This window comes from Oncorhynchus mykiss, chromosome 6 (genome assembly GCF_057628025.1).
Source record: "Oncorhynchus mykiss isolate SJ-2025 chromosome 6, ASM5762802v1, whole genome shotgun sequence".
NCBI lineage: Eukaryota > Metazoa > Chordata > Actinopteri > Salmoniformes > Salmonidae > Oncorhynchus > Oncorhynchus mykiss.
The window spans coordinates 56,879,528-56,899,327 of NC_143027.1; the positions used below are offsets into that span (position 1 = coordinate 56,879,528).

The 19,800-nt window shown below is 41.2% G+C and overlaps 2 protein-coding genes and 1 long non-coding RNA gene across 6 annotated transcripts in view; all 3 read right to left on the reverse strand.

Annotated features, from left to right (window-relative positions):
• Positions 1 to 1,378: 1,378 nt before the first annotated feature.
• On the reverse strand, positions 1,379 to 2,759 carry LOC110526931 (hatching enzyme 1.2-like). The gene is made up of 4 exons (XM_090239445.1): positions 2,728 to 2,759; positions 2,402 to 2,529; positions 2,203 to 2,284; positions 1,379 to 2,092 (listed from the first exon to the last, which is right to left on the reverse strand). The coding sequence occupies exons 1-4, from the start codon at positions 2,757 to 2,759 to the stop codon at positions 1,882 to 1,884; spliced, it is 453 nt and encodes a 150-aa protein (XP_090095571.1). The 3' UTR covers positions 1,379 to 1,881.
• A 501-nt stretch (positions 2,760 to 3,260) lies between these two features.
• LOC149982934 (uncharacterized) lies at positions 3,261 to 3,774 on the reverse strand. The gene is made up of 3 exons (XR_016496956.1): positions 3,663 to 3,774; positions 3,481 to 3,526; positions 3,261 to 3,341 (listed from the first exon to the last, which is right to left on the reverse strand). It is a non-coding gene; the product is annotated as an uncharacterized LOC149982934 (long non-coding RNA).
• A 2,158-nt stretch (positions 3,775 to 5,932) lies between these two features.
• Positions 5,933 to 19,800, reverse strand: part of LOC110526192 (protein kinase C and casein kinase II substrate protein 3) — a 35,346-nt gene continuing 21,478 nt past the window's right edge. For 3 of the 4 annotated variants that reach the window (XM_036980541.2, XM_090238350.1, XM_090238349.1), the window contains exons 4-11: positions 17,686 to 17,842; positions 17,164 to 17,399; positions 14,663 to 14,818; positions 12,236 to 12,411; positions 11,205 to 11,325; positions 9,876 to 10,009; positions 8,687 to 8,847; positions 5,933 to 7,232 (exon numbers count right to left, since the gene is read on the reverse strand). In XM_036980541.2, the coding sequence (XP_036836436.1) occupies positions 7,117 to 7,232; positions 8,687 to 8,847; positions 9,876 to 10,009; positions 11,205 to 11,325; positions 12,236 to 12,411; positions 14,663 to 14,818; positions 17,164 to 17,399; positions 17,686 to 17,842 (1,257 nt within the window). In that variant the 3' untranslated portion in view covers positions 5,933 to 7,116. The remainder of the gene's footprint in view (positions 7,233 to 8,686; positions 8,848 to 9,875; positions 10,010 to 11,204; positions 11,326 to 12,235; positions 12,412 to 14,662; positions 14,819 to 17,163; positions 17,400 to 17,685; positions 17,843 to 19,800) is intronic. The other variant, XM_036980544.2, reaches the window with a different exon arrangement.

The following is a 19,800-nucleotide window of genomic DNA, read 5'->3' on the forward strand; positions in this document are numbered from 1 at the left end:
GTTGGGAACTGCAGCCTGTCGTCATCATAATTAATATCAAATTCAACTGCTTTCCTCAGAGTAAATAATTAGAGGACAAATACAGGCCAGTTCATTAGACCCTTGGAGCCACATATTAATAGTAAACACTGACACTACTTAGTCTACAGAATGTTTGGAAGAGTTAAGAAGCAAACACACACCTCTAAAATGTCATCTCCAGCTCTGCAGGGGAGTTTTTGTTGATGTTTGAGCATGACTGCACCTAAAATTTAATTCAAAGCATGAAGGAAAAAAAATGTCAGAGCATGGAGTGAGAAGAGCTCATATAAAGATTTGCTAGTGTGTTGAGTAATTTAACTCAAGTAAAACAAGAGCAGCAGGAGGGGGAAGGAGAGAGAGAGAGATGGAGCAAGGGAAGGAAGATAAAAAGTTCTCTTATCAGTTCAATGGATGAGCATTCTGCTGTGCTTTGAACCACTTTTTCAATCCCTGTGGCAGACACCCCTCCTCTCCAGCTCACAGTCGGAGCCGAGCAGGAGGTGTTGAGGCTGAAAGTAAATGGGGACTGTGGGCTGCCCAACTCCTCCAGGCTTGCTAAGCTCAGCGTACACTCCAAAGCTTCCTGCTATAGCTTACAGCAGTAACGCAACCACATTTAATGTGCCATGATTTTACAATATCATCACATTTTGTGTCCAATCTACTGAACGAGCACATACCCGTCTCTAAAAATAAATCTACGGTGGAGGAACATTAGTATACAAGCCCATACAACTCGTAGAAGCTGCACATAAAAAAGAAAAAGGCCAATTGTATTTGTTGCAATGTTTTCTTTTTACTGTCCCTGTTCTTCTAGGTCTAAATAGTCCTGTGTGGGTACAGTACTTGACTCGTTTCCCATTTTATTCGCTGCCTCCACCTAACCCGTCGCCGAATGTGAGACAAAGCTTTGACAAAGCCAATTATCAGGTTGGTGATGGCACCAGTGAGTCACTGACAGGTCCCCCGACTGTGTGATTTACCTGGAGGTGGCTGGTTCTCTTGGGAACGGTTTCTACTCTTGGAACATGAGGCAGACATGTTTCAGTATATTTCTGGATGCTTGGATGTACGGATTCTAGATTTTTTGTTGTTGGACGTTTGGCTTATTCATGTCTGACACCCATTTTTTGTGTATATGTGTGTGGTATATGTATGTGTGTGGTATATGTATGTGTGTGGTATATGTGCTCATCTTTTAGTAGAAAAGTCACTAGTTTGATTGGAGGTGTAGGGGAAGATGCAAAATCTATCCAAATGCTAATGAATTCTATACATGAATGGAAACATTATTTCTTTAATGTATGTACTATACATGAGATTCAGATGCCACCTAGTGTAACAAATACACTGTCACTTGGCATATATACAGTGAGCTTTTATTGAGCAAATATGAAGGCAGTGCAGTAACCGTCAAGATTCTGAATGCTAATATGTGGGGGAAACACAGGATATGAAATCACATTAACATTAACCACACAACCAACGCAATAGAACATTGAGTACTGAATGTCTCACAATCACCCAAAATAATATCTATAACAGTGTCAAAAAGACAATTTTTTTTAAACATTTGGGTGAGAGAATAATTGCAACCAACTGGGTGGTGAAGCATCCACAACACAACATAAAGCGATGAGTATTGTGCCAAGTGAATTTGACCTCATCCAGAAAGCTAATTGATTAGCTGCCATTTGATTTTATTTCAAATAGTTGTTGGTTGAAATATCTGATGCAGTCTTCTAAATTAATTTATTCAAGTGTCCTCCTATTGGGGTGAACATACAAAAAAAGAAACATAAAAAAGGCACAACATCATCAGCAGTGTTGACAAAGTTCACAAAAAAAAACCATTTATTCTCATGTTATGAAACACACGATTGAAAGAAAACATGTATTTTCCATTGTAAGATATAGTATAATAAAGCCCAATACTCTCTGCAAGTAGTACAACCTGTTCACCCTCACGATGTCCTGGCGACTCATCTGTCGGGCCCCTCCGATCTGAACACTAGAGTCTGGCTTTGGAATGATAGTTGGCAGCTTACCATAACCTTTAGCGAATGCATACCTGGAAGACAAACCATTGCATAGTACATGTACAACTGTAGCATACCTGTAGGTGGGAGATTGAAGGTTTATTTTTTGCTTGAATAAATACAGATAGTCCTAGAAGCTGACCTTCCATAGTGCATCACAGAGGTGTAGTCATACGGAATCATCAAATGATTGGTTTCCACCTTTCTGAAGATGTGTTCCTTGCCTAAAAGAAGAGATTTAGAGATACATGTTTCACTGTGATAAGACATTAGTATTGCCAGTCTGACGATAGAAACACATTAGCAACCTCTAAAACAAAGTGAAAGTGGAGGCCCCTTACCTTTGCTGATGTTCTCTGTGACAACGGTGACATTATTGTCCCGGTCACCGCAGTTCTGCTCATGGTGGAAGCCCAGAGCATGCAGGACTTCATGCTGGACTGCACCATGATGGGACACAGCCACGCTGCTGTAAGGAGATCAGCTGCTGACCACCCAAATATGACCAGCACCTTAGAGACAAGGAGCAAAGCACACAGGCAGTCTTATCTTCGATATTAACAGTATTGTGTCAGGAAAGACAACAACTGGAGACAAATCTGCATTATACGAATTCCCTTTTCACTTGAACGTCTACTTGTAACACCCATTTCCAGGGTGGAAATACAAAATAATCTTGATGCCGCTTCCACCACACATATTGGATGCAGGTAGACTGGTGGAAGGAGATCAGTCCTTTTATGAAGATATCTTGCTCCTCTAAAGCTGTAAAGAACGAATGAGACGATTTTCACCGCACTGAATTTAGGACCCTTTAAATTGGACAGCAGTAAGGCGACCATAATGAAAGTTAGGTGTGAATGGCCACTATACAATATTAATTCAAAAATACACTTACTATACAAAGAGGAGATATACACAGGCACAACCCCATTCTTGCTTTTTTAGGCCACTTGCAATCTCGAGCCGTGCATGGAGAAACATTCCGAATCCCAGTTTCCATAGCAATATCTCCAAATAGGAAGAATGTATCATGTCTGTCAATGCCTATGGTAGGAAATAATGGTAAATACTTAAATCCAGAGTTCATTGCCATGGTTTCACCTTGTGTCATTATTGGACCATAGAAATAGGAATAAAAACATGTGTCTGTGCTTTGGACAGCATAGTGTACACAAGATCCAATAGATTTGATACACATTCTTTAAAGCAAGATCTGACCCAAGTTTTCGTTGGCTGCCTCAGTTACGTCGGAGACGTCAAGATCACTGTCAAATGTATCTGTACCAAAGACAAAGCATTAAAGGCAATCTAGAATAATCATCGTATAATAACTGCATCATGTAGCAGGTTGAATTAATGTTTCAGATGTTGTCTTGACTCGTCTTCTCATAACAAGAAAATGGGATTCATGGCCTACCTGAGGTGTACATGTCCTCATTTCCAGTTGTCACCTCATTCAAAGTCTGCAAAAACAAGATAACACATCATTACAATAAATAAAACACTCATGCAATTTATTTAGTATGGCAGCGGAAGCAGTCATAACATTCATATTGAAAAGCTATTCCTACGATAATACGACTTTGTGAGATGTCTTACCACCAGAGGATGACAGTTTACTGCACATAGCAGTGCTGAGGTAAGGCTCAGCATGAAGACAAGAGTCATGATGAAGGTGCTCTGGTCAAAGTGTTTTCCCTCTTCATCTAAGACCGGAAAGAAAACATGCTTATTTTATACAAATGTGTCTCTTAAGACATTCAAGCGTTCAACTATCCAATATTACTCAGATATAATCAAATGTAAAAAATACAAAAAAACATACACATCCAATACCTCCAATGGTGAACAAAGAAAGAACATTGTAAAAATTCAGTCAAGTAGCATTAAAAGTATAGTGTGGGTAATATGGAACTAGCATCGTCCTTTTAGAAAGAGCAGTTAAGCACTAACCTGATGTAGGAAAAACTGCAGGTGAAGTGAAGCAGGATCTACTCTGCTTTTAAACACAGATGCCGCAAAGTAGAAATGTATCATCTATTTAAGCTTAACCATAAACTCATTCATTCGAGATAATGTCAGTATCGCGTGATCCATATGATAAAAAAATGTTTAAAGTGACAGAGTGATGGTTCCTTGGAAGCTAGGTAGATAACCACTCAGCAGTCAAAACATCTGGTAAGGTGCAGGCTACTGTAGCCTCCCAAGATAGCTTTGAAGTAATAATTTGATCTCCCCTAATCATGGTTAGCCAAACCTGGGTCAAATACAATTGTCAAATACTTGACTTCTTGACACATTTTGGCCATGAAGAAAAGTTCCAATGGAATAGTACCAACATTGCAAACTTCAAGCTAAATCAGGTGCACCTCAAAGATATGTATTTGGCCCAGGTCTCTGGGGTTATGTTATCACAATTTTGTCAACGCCATAATCCATTTGATAAATGGATACTTCACCAAATAAAACTATTTTGAAAATATCAATGTTTTGGTTATGGAATAAACATAGCAAAACCATAAATACATGCTGCTTTATGATTTAGATAAATCATTGTTTTGAATTGCCTATGCTATATGACACTTTAGTCAACAACACTCTTCTCAGACTTGAACACGTGCAGCCAAAATAGAAAGGTCTGCAGATATGCTCCAAAACAACTTTCCTCTAGTATACCTGGTGTACATGGCAATTTAAACATTAGGAATACCTTACTTTGTCCTCAGAACAGCCTCAATTCGTTGGGGCATGGACTCTACGAGGTGTCGAAAGTGTTGCACAGGGATGCTGGCCCATGTTGACTCCAATTCTTGCCACAGTTGTGTCGAGTTGGCTGGATGTCCTTTTGGTGGTTGACCATTCTTGATACACATGGGAAACTGTTGTGCACTGCAGCTCTTAACATAAACCGGTGCGCCTGGCACCTACTACCATAAAGCCTTCAAAATCACTAACATTGTCTTGCTCATTCATCCTCAACCCAAAGATAAGACGACCCTCAATAGCAGACATACACAATCCACGTCTCAATTGTCTCAAGGCTTAGAAATTCTTTAATCTGTCTCCCCTTCATCTACACATATTGAGTGGTTTTAACATCATCTGGTCAGTCTGTCATGGAAAGAACAGGTGTTAACATTGCATATAGTCAGTGTATGTATGAAAACGATGGTGTAGTTATGCGGTTCTCACCATTTTTACATTTATATTCAAGTTTGAACTTTAACATTCAAACATCAACTTCACGACATACATCCCTTACAATAAAATGTCACAATTAGTTTACATACAATAACCATCATTACTGTAAACGCTGTGTTTGTTCTCATTATGTTTTGGTTCCACAAACGGACACCCAAGTCCAATGTAAATCGCAAAGCAACTCAGTCACTACATTGAAGGAAACGTACTCTATATAAAATGGTTCCGTACACCACTCCTGGGAATGCCAGGGCTTTAAGGTCATGTTATCAGTGCAAATTTAGAGATTTACTACCGGCTAGAAATGTGCAGAATAATATCCAGGAAGTACCAATATTGTTATTCCCATGTGACAGATGTACTGGAGTAATTTTATGGATTGTTTGTTCACTGGTTTACAGTAAATCACCATTCTCTTTCTCAAAGGGCATGGTTCACCAATGCATGTCTTGATAGGGTTAGGGTCTTAAAAAGTAACCTTCGGTAAGATTTGTAATGAGAAAATGTGTTATCAATTCATAAGACACATTTTATATTCATCTCCAGACATAAGATGGTTGTGTCATTCACTCAAATCATTTCCAAGCATAAGAATCCATTCAACAATACTACCGGATTATCCTCCTCATAGGACGAAAAGTGAAAATAATTCAACTAGTGGATTGGGATTTGATTCAAATGTTTAATTTCTGAATTGTACATAGATTAGCTTGTTACAGAAGTTTCATGTAAAACCATGTTCACAGTGAGTGCAGAGCCGTGGAGACAGAAATGTTTCCATTGTCCTCAAAACAGTCTCATAGCTGTACACACCTTGCATCTCACCTCTTCCCACAGGTTTCAATCAACTAACTTAAAAACAAGTCTTACGTCTCCCTGGTTTAGTTGGTTTAGTTCATATGCAAAAGAAAAAGATAATTAAAATGATTTAAAGAAAAATAAATTAAAATGCAAATAAGTCTGACTGTAGGTAAAATTTTGAATACAAAAAAAGGGTAGCGAAATAGGCGATATGGAATTACTCTCATAACCCTAATCTCACAAAAGTATGGCTATTTTACTGAAAATAAAAAACTAAGTGTGCACAGCAAACCAACGTGGGTTTGAATGCACTGTAACCTTAATCTACTAACCATCCCAAACATACCATTAGAAATATTAAGTGTATCTACATACTAAACATAGGGTCGGGAAAATGAACGAAGTACACAACATATCGTAAAGAAACTGCAAGTAACAGGTGAAAAACTGTGCATACCATCTCATCTTAATAAATACTTGGAAGTGAATTGTGCTTTGAGTGAAAGCTACTGAAATGTCAAAATGTTTTTGATGCACAACAGAAGAGATCCTTTCTGCATCCTTGCAGAGGCATTCTCGTGATCAGTTAACTTGCCATGTACCATCTTGTCCTCCAGGGGTCGCTCATAACGTCACCCAGCCTAATCCACTGCCGAGTGCTGCCAATCACATGGCAGGGGAGGGCTCTGCAGACATCCTTCCCTGTTATCCTTTTCAAAAAGGCACTGTACCGGTTATGCCTAACACAAAGACCGAGGATAAAGCCCATGGGACGATGACCTCCATTCTGCTATTAATCCTCTAGTAGTTTGTTAAGGAAACATCAGTTTTTAAATTTGGACTATATTCCTGTCTCATTATACTTGAAATGAAGAGCAACAGCTGTCGCAACAAAAACACCAAGCACATCCAGTCTTCTGGGAGAGGGGGGGGGGGGGGGGGGGGGAGGGGGGGACAACGACAACTGGCTGTGCTGGTGTTGTCAGTAATTCTCATGTCTGTACTCTGTTGTACCAATGGCTGCATTATTGCCCAGGAAGGGGGCGGGTCATCAGGATGTGACGACCTGGACGTAGTTAGCAGGGTAAAGGCCCACCTCTCTGTTGGCCAGCTGCCCTTTGCACCAGCCCTGCTCGTCCTCCTCGCCCATCTTCATTAGCTCTTCACCTGAGTGATGAGAGAGCAGAAAGCACAGGGGAACCCGCTTAAATAATAACTCACACTTTCTCCAGTCCCATGTATATCTGGAATATTCCACGGGCGCCACCTGTTGGGAGTGTGAAACATCTTCAGTGCAATTACATGCACCATAATTCATCCATATTCATGTAATGCACTGAATCTGAAGTGTTACAGGGACCACCACAAGGTGGCAGCATAATTACCTGTGTACATCATGTTCACACCATATCCAAATGGTTGAAATGACTAATTATTGACATCTAGCTATATCATCTCTGTTTAATCAGAGGTGCTCTTCTAGAAAGCAAAAGCTCATTTTGAGGGCTTATTCCTTCTCCAAAGTACTGCCTCATATGATTTGGCCTTCTGTGATCCCTCAAGACTAGAACCAAAAGTAGACCAAAAGCAAGGCAACTGTGCACTAAGGTCTACTACAATCTCTCTACATGGGCACTTCAACTCCTATTATCCAGTATCCTCTCCAAATCCAAGGGTGTACAACCCCCCTCTGTGTAGATATCTACTAATCTAGGAGATGGCTCCCAGTTAGACTGGGCTCTGATGTGGGCTTAGACTGGTTAAGCTCCACTGGGAGGGAGACTTGAGTGTGACCCCACCAATCAGAGGGGCCTGGCACTGCCTTAACGGCAGCTTTATTTTCACTAGCGTAACAAAGGGACCTCTAGGGTTGTAGTGATCATGGGAATTAACTGCTAGTCAAAAATAATGGCCAATGTTACCCTGTGCCTTTTACCTGGCAGGAATCATCTAGGATAAAATAACTGCATTTTGTGAAGTCTCTTGACAAATGACAAGTACGGTTCAGTTCAAGGTTCATTCACACACGCAATGCACAAAACAATCGTCATGACCATCAATTGCAACACTTACCTGCAGTGTTGACGAGTTGTAGGAGTTTAAAAATGATTATTTGATAATCATTTAGTTTGGCAGCATTTATTGCCTTCTTATTAGTTCCGTAGCTATTTTGAGTGTTAAAACATTCAGAATTACAATGAATAACTTCACCCAAAGCTGTAAATACAATAATGTTTCAAACAGGACATCCTATGAAATAATTATATCAAGGATATATGTGTAAATAAAATCAGACCAAAGGGAACCAAGGCTGATCCTATACGATACATATCCTTTCCATAACTAAATCAGGTAAGAGGTAGGATACAAATGATATTGCTGCACAGTGTCTTCAAATCTGGTGTTGTGCAAATCACACTTGTATTAATTCTCCTACTGTTTCTCTTTAAAAATTGAACACGTTTCTAGACCAAATGAACAAACGGTGAATTAATATCCATGCAAGACAAAGTGTGCATTAGGACCAGTGAGCTGTGGCTGCCATGCATACATTGGTCCGAGTGTGTGTGTGTGTGTGTCGATGTCCGGTGACATTAATAAGCATTAGTAGGGATTAATACCTGCTTTAAAGCTCAGCTCATCCGCCTCCTGCCCAGTGTAATCATACAGCGCTCTAACTCGTACACCTGCTACCTTCTCTTCCTCGTCCACCCCATTAGCAGCCATGACCTTTTTGGGGATGTCTTCGTCAGACCAGTCTGATGAGTAGTCTTTAACCCCTCTATTGACAGGAAAGGAAAAAGGGCTGAGGGTTAGTATCCCTTGGCAAAAAAAAAGCTAAACAAAATCTATTATTACTTTGAGTAGTCATACAAGGACGGAATGAAGAAAACACTGAACATGTAATGTTCTCTTCCAAACTACACATGGAGGCTGAAACCAGAAACCAAACAATGTCTTATAAAACGGGCCGTGTATTCTCATGTCACTGTAGCAATAACTAACCAACAGAGGGTGGTAGAGACCACAGCCCCCCCCCAACAAGTTCTATGAAAGGTGACACTACATCAATATAACTTCATTTGATCGCAGTGCTCACACACTCAGATGAACAATCTGTGACTGGTGTGTATGCATGTTAACTGAATATAGAGGTTAAATGCAACAAGAAAAAGAGGCAAAAAATACAAGGCCTCTGACTCAGCACTAGCACAAACACTAATTAGAGGCTGCAGCTCTCTGTGGATACAGGAAGTTAACTCCTTGGGGGACCATGGTTACTAAGAACACAAGACAAATACAGTGGCAGAAGCCAAACCGTTTTTCAAAAGCTGGAATAATTGTAGTCTAAACACCTCAGAGGTACAGTATACATCTCTGGAGCAAACCAGCTTTGGAGCAAACCAATAGGGAGTTGAACACAATAATTGTCATCCTTTCATTTGTCATGTTTTTGAAAAATAAAAACTCCACCTCAAGTACCAAAGTCATACATTTTTATTACAAATAAAGAATGTACTCCTCATAAACGTCCATTGTCCCATGGTAACAGTGAGTCAGAAAAACAAGATACTGTACTCCACAACTATTATTCCCAGTCTTTCCTGCTCCATGCACAAGGCAACTATTGTATTATAGAATATGAATGACACATGCTAACATTGTTAAGTCACTGCCCTAAAGCTGAGAAGACAAGTCATGAATCGTGGTGCAGTCAGACAGTAATCTCTAGCTCTGAATTTGAACAACTAAATTTGGTACAGAAGCTACCGTGATAGGTAATTTGCAGGTCACAGAGAGCATAGTTACCTGGTGGTCTCCTGAGGGGTCTGGGGCGCCTCCTCGCTCGAAGGGACAATGTTGGTCAGGGTGACCACGTCCTCCGCCCGGCTGTTCCTCGCCTTCTGGTTGGAGATGGAGCGGTTTGACTCAGGGGACCACTCCTGGGACAAACAGACAACCAAATATAAGACACTTTAAAAAGCATGGAACTTTATGTGTTTTTCTAACTACCACCAGCTGGGAACATCCCATTTCCTCACACATTACAGAGGCTTCTTCCAAACAGTATAGTTTATTTTGAACATTTCTCAAACTTACTGAGTGAAATATGTATTGTATTCATCTGGCCTGTTGTGTTATGTTATTAAAAATAAAAATAAACATTTTAAATCAATGCAGTAGATCAAAACCCCACCCAAACACCACAAAAGAACAGCCACCTCACAGAACTGTAATCTAAACCAAAATCACCATCCAATGAAAAGTGGAGGGAAAAAACGACAATAAACGGTGATAACACAGTTTCGCCAGTCACATGTTGAGGCATCATCTTTGGGAGGATACTAAATTACCAAAGCGCTTTTGAAGCCTTGTGCCTAGTTCTGGAGTCACTACAGAGAGCTGTGCTGCTCCCCAGCCAGGACAAAGGGCTCCTGTGTCCGGGGAAACCAGTGGGAATGCCAAAGGATTCCTAAGGAGACAGAGGAGAGCTGCCTCATTCTCGCTCTCCACAAGCTTCACAGTGGCTTTGCCTGGAACTGTAAACCAATGCCGGTTTCCAGATCAACATGCTCCTGTGTGCCAGCTATCGCCAGCTTTAAATGGATCATTATGAAGTAAAGACTTTTTTGTTCACAGTAGCTGTAATTTTCCACAAAACCGAAAAATTGCATTTTGCAGCCCCCTGCATGTGCAGTAGAGTGAAGGTGGTGACTGAGGAGCAGTTTTAATGGCATGGCTTACGAACCTTGGGCTGTGTGTGGGGTGGTCAGAGCAGGCTTTAGCTCTAAGAAAGCACTCCAACATTCCAGAACCCACTCAGGTCCACATGTCACACAAGGGCCCATTCAATGTCGGGCCCATTCAATGTCATCCCCATTTGGAATTTACCAACAGTCCAAGCAAGAGCTCAATATGGCTCTATGGAGAAGATTTCTTATTTATATGAACAGTGAAAACCTTTTACAATGTCTCTTTACCAGATAATTTGGCTTTCATATATACTATTTGAAAATCCGTAAACATAGGCAACATTTATTAGAAGCTTACAGTATGCAATTTGTATTGTAACTCATGTGCCCTCATTCAATAGACACTTGTTTACATAAAAAGGTTAGACCAGCAAATGTCCTTTACCTCAAACTGTGGCCAGTTCATGCTCATGCCAGGCCCATGGGTGTTTCTCCACCACCTCAGGTCTTCGCTGTCATTGGCTGCAGTGATGGTCTGGCCCAGGTCACAGTGCAGGACCTTGAATCTAAGGGACAAATTCCTCTGTTAATCACTGGAGTCACATTCTCCACACTAAACACAATACTGTGGTCAATGAGCAAGATTGCCCACACGTGTTGAACTAACAACAATTATGTAACGTGAACATCTTGGGAATGAATACATAGGATAACAGGGGTTTGTGGCAAAATGAGAGCACACGCTTCAAAAACCATTTCATTATAGGAACATAAAATACTACAAACCATTTTTTTAAATGGGACGATACAGAGAGGTCCACAAATAAAACTGAAATCACCATAACATTGTTATTTAGCTTTCTATTGGAATGTGTGACAAGAGGTTGTTTTTGTTGTGGGATTGGTGGACTTTATCCAGTCAAACCCATAGTTCAACCCTTACTGTGTGTACTATGCTAGGTTTATCGCAATCTCTGGTAACACCAAGCTATAAGAATGTGGCCAAATTCCACTGAATATTTGTTCAGCCCAATCATCAACAGTGGCGTGGTCACCTGGCCCTTGTCTAAATAGAGTACGGACCTGATATGAAAGACTGCTAGTTAAATGGACAACGCCAGCAGTTGAACATTCACTCCTTGTGTACACATTCTGTTGAACAGAAACGTAGGCTAATACTACGAAGTACTTGCACTAATAGATGCCCACGCTCAAAGTCTACTGTTCAACCGTATCAATCTATGCAACTGTGAAACATGACTGATGTCTCATCATACCTGTAAGTAGCGAATGTCCAGTGCCCAATTCAAGATAAATGGAAAATATATTTCTTAAAAATAAATCTATGAACCTAGATACGTTCTTAACCATTAATAGGTGTCCAGAAAATGCTTAAAACATTTTTTTTTTTAAAAGAATACCTCACTTCACAGTACAAGAATAGAGGTACTAGTCAGCAGAATGTGATTGTCATACCCATCATTGCTGGAGAGGTCCAAGTGTTTGTGGATGTCCAGCAGGACCTCCTTGAAGAAGCACAGCCTGTTCTTCTCGGCCTCCTGGGTGATCTCAAACACCTGCTCCATGTCCTCCATGTAGCGTGGGTTGCAGCGGTTCAGCTCCTCCAAAGCCTTCTCATAGCGCTCCTTTGCCTGGAGTTAAAAATAAGACAACTAATTAGGCCTCTGGCTTCAGACACAGATCACAGCATCACCATCTTTACGTGCAAAACAAGAAATGGGAGTAAATGGTAAACTCGCATTAGCCATATACACTACCGTTCAAAAGTCTGGGGTCACTTAGAAATATCCTTGTTTTTGAAAGAAAAGCACATTTTTTCTCCATTAAAATAATGTAAAACTGATCAGAAACAGTGTAGAGATATTTAATTTTGTAAATGACTATTGTAGCTGGAATGCTGAATTTTCATGGTATATCTACATTGGCGTACAGAGGCCCATTATCAGCAACTATCACTCCTGTGTTCCAATGGCAGGTTGTGTTAGCTAATCCAAGTTTGTCATTTTAAAAAGGCTAATTGATCATTAGAAAACCCTTTTGTAATTATGTTAGCACAGCTGAATATTGCTGTCCTGATTAAAGCAGCAATACAACTGGCCTTCTTTAGACTAGTTGAGTATCTGGAGCATCTGCATTTGTGGGTTCAATTTTCACACGGGTACTATTTAATGAAGCCTCCAGATGTTGACTTGAGGCATCTGTTTCTCAAACTAGACACTAATGTACTTGTCCTCTTGCTCAGTTGTGCACCGGGGCCTCCCACTCCTCTTTCTATTCTGGTTCGAGACAGTTTGTGATATGCTGTGAAGGGAGTAGTACACAGCGTTGTACGAGATTTTCAGTTTCTCAGCAATTCCTCGCATGTAACAGCCTTCATTTCTCAGAACAAGAATAGACTGACGAGTTCTTCGTTACTAGCCATTTTGAGCCTGTAATCGAACCCAAACGCTGATGCTCCAGATGGTCTAGTCTAAATGCCAGTTTTATTATTATTTATTATTCTTTAAAATCAGGACAGTTTTCAGCTGTGCTAACAAATTGCAAAAGGGTTTTCTAATGATCAATTAGCCTTTTAAAATGATAAACTTGGATTAGCTAACACAACGTGCCATTGGAACACAGGAGTGATGGTTGCTGATAATGGGCCTCTGTACGCCTATGTAGATATCCCATAACAAATCTGCCGTTTACAGCTACTATAGTCATTTACAACATTAACGTCTACACTGTATTTCTGATCAATTTGATGTTATTTTAAAACAGACAAAAAGCTTTTCTTTCAAAAACAAAGACATTTGCAAGTGATCCAAAACTTTGGAACGGTAGTGTACATTTATATATTTTGTTCTGTTATACAATTTTTAAAAAACTTCAGATGCCAGGAAGCACTTGGCTTTGACCTAGCTAATGTTGTTTGGCATGTTGGTAATCTGAGAGAAAGAGCCTGCCCTCCCTGAGCAGACAGAGAGCCGTTATGGGGTGTGGTCACAAGAGATTAGCTGTGGGCAAGTAAACAGACATAAATCCAGTTTTTCAGGATTTACGGTCTAAATTACAAACTATCCCTACATTCTAAATTAGGCGGAGCTTTGTTTATAGGAAAACTTTGATTAGAAAATCAACATCAATGGGACCTTACTGTGCACTTCCTAAAGCTCATTATAGTTTAGACATGGGAGACAAACAGTAACAGCCTCCACAGATCCAGCCAGACAAAAACAGCTGCCAGTCTTTCTGCTTGTCGCTGCAAGGCTGCCACCTGACAAGCCTCAGCACGCCAAACAGTCATGTTTAAAAAAGGCACATCGGTATGTGCTTCCCCACCCACAATTTGACACTTGACGACAGGCTGCCTCTAGACAGCACACCAACTAAAACAAAGCTTTGTAACAGCACTGAACCAATTCCACCAACACATCCGCTATTTAGACTGGACAATTAGCTGATCCTATATATGTAACCTTTATTTAACTAGGCAAGTCAGTTAAGAACAAATTCTTATTTACAATGACTGCCTACACCGGCCAAACCCGGACGACGCTGGGCCAATTGTGCGCTGCCCTATGGGACTCCCAATCACGGCCGGCTGTGATACAGCCTCGACTCGAACCAGGGTGTCTGTAGTGATGCCTCTGGCACGGAGATGCTGCGCCAACTCGGGAGCCCAAAAGGCTTGTACAAATAACATAGAATGCTCAAGAGGTTGGCTTGTTACTTCTGTTCATGGGTTAACAGTAGGTTCAAAAGTATCAGGATTCCAGCGTGTAAGAAAATACCTCAATGTACCTCACAAGCCTCTTGACTAAAATAAAACGTAATGCAACCGGATGGCTACCTAGGTGAATACTTATTGTTTACATATGATCGGTGGCGTTTCAGTACCTTCTCTGATTCCTGGTTGCATTTCTCGACGCGGTCTGTAAATTTGCGGACCTCTTCCGGTGACTTGGTGGGGTCGGCCTTGGCATGGGTCTCGCGAGTCAAAGCAGTCTTCTCCTCTTTACGGGCCTGGTGGTAACTCTTCTTAGACGACTCCACCTTGGACAGAGCAATTCCTCTATTTACAATCATCGCCAACCCCACATCTACATTGTATTTGGTACAAACCATTCCCTAGGCTCTAGACCTCAGCTAAATCTGGTCATTAATAGTGTGGCCGTTGAACAAGTTGAGGAGACGACATTCTAAGGTAACGGCAAGTAATTTTAACTGTCATTGTCAGAACATATAGATTCTATGGTTGTAAAGATGGGGAGAGGTCTGTCCATAATAACATTAAGCTTTGCTTTGACACCACACTCCAAAAAGCAAGTGCTGCAGGGTTTAATTTTGTATCATCTTGCTTATTGTCCAGTCATGTGGTCAAGTGCTGTAAAGACAAATTTAAGCTGCAGCTGGCCCGGAACAGAGCAGCACGTCTTGCCCTTCATTGTCAATCAGATGGATAATATAAATACTATGCATGCCAGTCTCTCTTGGTTAAGAGTTGAGAGATTTTTTATATTTTTTAAGTAGTGACAGTCAATGTGTTGAAAATTCCAAATTGTTTGTATAGTCAACTGACACACACCTAACCCACCCGACATGCCACCAAAGGTCTTTCCACAGTCCCCAAATCCAGAACAAATTTAACAAAGCGTGCAGTATTATATAGAGCCATTATTGCATGGAACTCCCATCTCATATTCCTTAAATTAACAGCAATCCTGGTTTCAGAAAACAGATGAAGCAGCACTTCACAGCACAACGCCTATCCCCTATTTGACCCAGATATTTTGTGTTTATGTATTGATACACTACATGACCAAAACTTTGTGGACACTTGATCTTCAAACGTTCAATCTAAAGTTATGGGCATTAATATGGAGTTTGCTGCCACAGCAGCCTCCACTCTTCTGGGAAGGCTTTTCACTAGAAGTTGGAACAATGCTGCGGGGACTTGATTCCTTTCAGCCACAAGAGCATTAGGTTGGGCACCGATGTTGGGCGATGAGGCCTGGCTCTTAGTTGGCGTTCCAATTCATCCAAAAGGTGTTTGATGGGGTTGAGGTCAGGGCTCTGTGCAGGCCAGTCAAGTTCATCCAAACACCGATCTTGACAAGACATTTCTGTAAGGACCTAGCTCTTTGTGCACCGGGAATTGTCATGCTGAAACAGGAAGGGGCCTTCCCCAAACTGTAGCCAGAAAGTTGGGAAACACAGAATCGTCTAGAATGTAATTGTATGCTGTAGCATTAAGATTTCCCTTCACTGGAACTAAGGGGCCTAGCCTGAACTGTGAAAAACAGCCCCGGACCATTATTCCACCTCTACCAAACTTTACAGTTGGCATTGTGGCAGGTAGTGTTCTCCTGGCTTCTGCCAAACCCAGATTCGCCCGTTGTACTGCCAGATGGTAAAGCGTGATTCATCACTCCAGAGAATCCATTGCCCAATTGCAGCGAGCTGTACATCACAGCTTTACACCACTCCAGCCGACATTGCGCATGGTGATCTTAGGCTTGTGTCAGCGACTGCTCGGCTATGAAAACCCATGTCATTAAGCTCCCGATGAACAGTTCGGGCGCCAACGTTGCTTCCAGAGGCAGTTCGGAACTCGGTAGTGAGTGTTGCAACAAAAGACAGACCATTTTTAGGCACTTCAGCACTCGTCGGTCCAGTTGTGAGCTTGTGTGCCTATTTCTAAACAGCTGAGCCGTTTCCACTTTACAATAACATCACTTACAGTTGACCAGGGCAGCTCTAGCAGGGCAGAAATTTGACGAACTGACTTGTCGGAAATTTGGCATCCTATGACGGTGCCACATTGAAAGTCAATGAGCTCTTCCGTAAGGCCTTTCTACTGCTAATGTTTGTCTGTGGAGATTGCATGGATGTGTGCTCCATTTTACACACCTGGGTTTGGCCGAAATTGCCAAATCTACTAATTTGAAGGGATGTCCACATACTTGTGTATGTAGGCTGTGTGCCATTTTAGTGTATGTAGTTCTGTCCTTGAGCTATTTTATATAAAAAAAAAAAAAAACATTTTCAGTCATTTAGCAGCTGCTCTTATCCAGAGCGACATACGGTATCAAATGCATACATTTTCATACTGGTATCCCGTGGGAATCAAACCTACAAATCTGGCGTTGCAATATTGTTTTACCAACTGAGCCACACAGGACAAGCAACATTAATGTTCTGTATTATGTCATTGTTTCATGTTGCGTGTGGACCCCAGGAAGCGTGGCTTCTGCTTTCACAACAGCTAATGGGGATCCTAACAAAATACCAAACAATACTAACACAATGTATACTACTAATCTATTATTGGTCATTCAGGATTGATGTCTAAACATTAAACTGGTTAAAAAAAAGCAAATGAGAAGAGCAACGCTCACGTCTTTCAGTTTCCGGACCCAGGGTTTCTGTGCCTTACGGAATCCTTCATCTGCATCTTTTGTCTCCCGGAACCCTCCGATCATCTGCTTGTGGAAGGCATCTTTCTGCCAGTTACGGAGCTTCTCGCTGTCCTCCACAGCCAGGTGCTCCTTCAGCTCCATGTGGATCTCACTCAGCCTATCAGCAGCATTCATGAAGGCATGCCACGCCTTCTCCAGGGTGCCATACTGAGGCCCTTCAGGGGGATAATGGACACATTTCGGATAATGGACACCCTTCACAGGGTTAATGGACACATTTCACTCCAATAACACTTGGCTCCAAGTCATTTAATGAGAGTGAATTCCTTATCAACCAGTAAATGATGACCTATATCTTTGGGAAGGGGTGTCATATCCATTTTATGTACTTGTCACTGACAGCGTGAGAATGAGAAGGTTGAGCCAGTATATGAGCTTTACTACAGGCTCTTTTGGGGGCGGCCATGGTGAATGAGTACCTCCACTACCAGGCCAACTCACCTTTCTCCACAACGCCCCTCCACTTCTTGGCCCAGTCACTCAGCTGCTGGGAATAGCCCTTCTCAATCTTGGCCCGCTCCGCGAAGCAGCCGACTAGCTCGTTGCATAGCTTGTGTCCATCGTCGATACGCTTCACCGTCCTCTTGTAGTGCCCCGGCTAAGTTAAGATGGACACACACTTGTGTAAGAAAGTCACTTAATCATTATTACCGCATATCAGTCTGTCACATTGCACACTCCTTGATATCTGCAAGAACCCTAACCTTAGTGATGAATCAGCAAAACACAAATTGGCTTTACATTCATTTACTTACTAAATAACACAGAATACACGTACACAATATGATGGCTTGATACACAATGGAAAGGGGGTAGGGAAAGACAGAGTCAACTTACCGTACATACATTTGGAAACTACGCTGACCGTAACCAGAATACTTAACACCCTAACCACTGCTCATTCGGATTAGAAATACAATATATATATATATATATATTTACGCGTAGCTGTCTTCCTCTGTTTAACTCGATGGATACTTCGATCGGTAGTGGCTCGATGTAAGGCTCTGGTTGTCCACCAGAGGTCACAATGTCTTTTGATAGTGCAGTGATTGTTAAGACAACCATTAGTACATCTGAAGAAACTATTCTAAGAGGGATCTGATCCTTCCCCTTGTGTCTTTGGTCCAATTCTAGGACCACTTTTACATGGACAGCTGCAGACTGAATGTTTTGTCTCCTAGGTGATCGTCACCCGTGTCGAGGTTCAGAGCTTCAGAGTTTCTAACCATTAACCATTTCTAACCATTAACCAGCGCTGTACGTTGGCTGGTCTAATGTAAATTTCATTAGCGAGTCATCACGCCGACAAAATGTCTGTGCTCACGTGGGCGTGGTTACTGACTGGGCACAGGTTTATGAAAAGCAATCCTCTCATTTAGAAGGCTAAGAATCACGTGTCGTCACAAAAGTATTTTTATATTTAACCTGTTAGATCTCTAGGGGCGCTATTTCATTTTTGGATAAAAAACGTTCCCGTTTTAAGCGCGATATTTTGTCACGAAAAGATGCTCGACTATGCATATTCTTGACAGTTTTGGAAAGAAAACACTGAAGTTTCAGAATCTGCAAAGATTTTGTCTGTAAGTGCCCCAGAACTCATTCTACAGGTGAAACCAAGATGATGCATCAACCAGGAAATTAGCAGAATTTCTGAAGCTCTGTTTTCCATTGTCTCCTTATATGGCTGTGATTGCGCAAGGAATGAGCCTACACTTTCTGTCGTTCCCCCAAGGTCTTAGCAGCATTGTGACGTATTTGTAGGCATATCATTGGAAGATTGACCATAAGAGACTACATTTTCCAGGTGTCCACCTGGTGTCCTGCGTGGAATTCGGTGCGCAATTGCCAGCTGCTTGTACTTTTCCATTTGATATAGGGGAGAAGCCATGTGTCCAAGAACGATATATCAATGAAGAGATATGTGAAAAACACCTTGATGATTGATTCTAAACAACGTTTGCCATGTTTTCAGTCGATATTATGGAGTTAATTTGGAAAAAAGTTCGCGTTTTGAGGACTGAATTTTCGGGTTTTTTTGGTAGCCAAATGTGATGTATAAAACGGAGCTATTTCGAATACACAAAGAATCTTTTTGGAAAAACTGAGCATCTGCTATCTAACTGAGAGTATCCTCATTGAAAACATCAGAAGTTCTTCAAAGGTAAATGATTTTATTTGAAGGCTTTTATGCTTTTGTTGAAATGTTGCGTGCTGGATGCTAACGCTAATGCTACGCTAGCTAGCAACTTTTACACAAATTATTGTTTTCCTATGGTTGAGAAGCATATTTTGAAAATCTGAGATGACAGTGTTGTTTACAAAAGGCTAAGCTTGCGAGATGGCATATTTATTTCATTTCATTTGCGATTTTAATGAATAGTTAACGTTGCGTTATGGTAATGAGCTTGAGGCTGTAGTCACGATACCGGATCCGGGTTTGGGAGATCAGAGAGGTTAAAATCATATTTTATACAACATTTAGATGTAAACTTGATACATAGGATGCGTACACTTTCATAGTTAATTACTTTGTCACCCAATCACAAAATAATA

Bases quoted from the DNA above. Each gene is read 5' to 3' on its own strand.
- LOC110526931 (XM_090239445.1), bottom strand. From the start codon at position 2,759: ATGTGTGGTGGAAGCGGCATCAAGATTATTTT. The intron at 2,530-2,727 runs GTATTTCCACCC...ATCTCCTTACAG, and splicing joins AGCGGCATCAAGATTATTTT to CAGCGTGGCTGTGTCCCATC. The intron at 2,093-2,202 runs GTCAGCTTCTAG...TTTGTCTTCCAG, and splicing joins TCTGTGATGCACTATGGAAG to GTATGCATTCGCTAAAGGTT.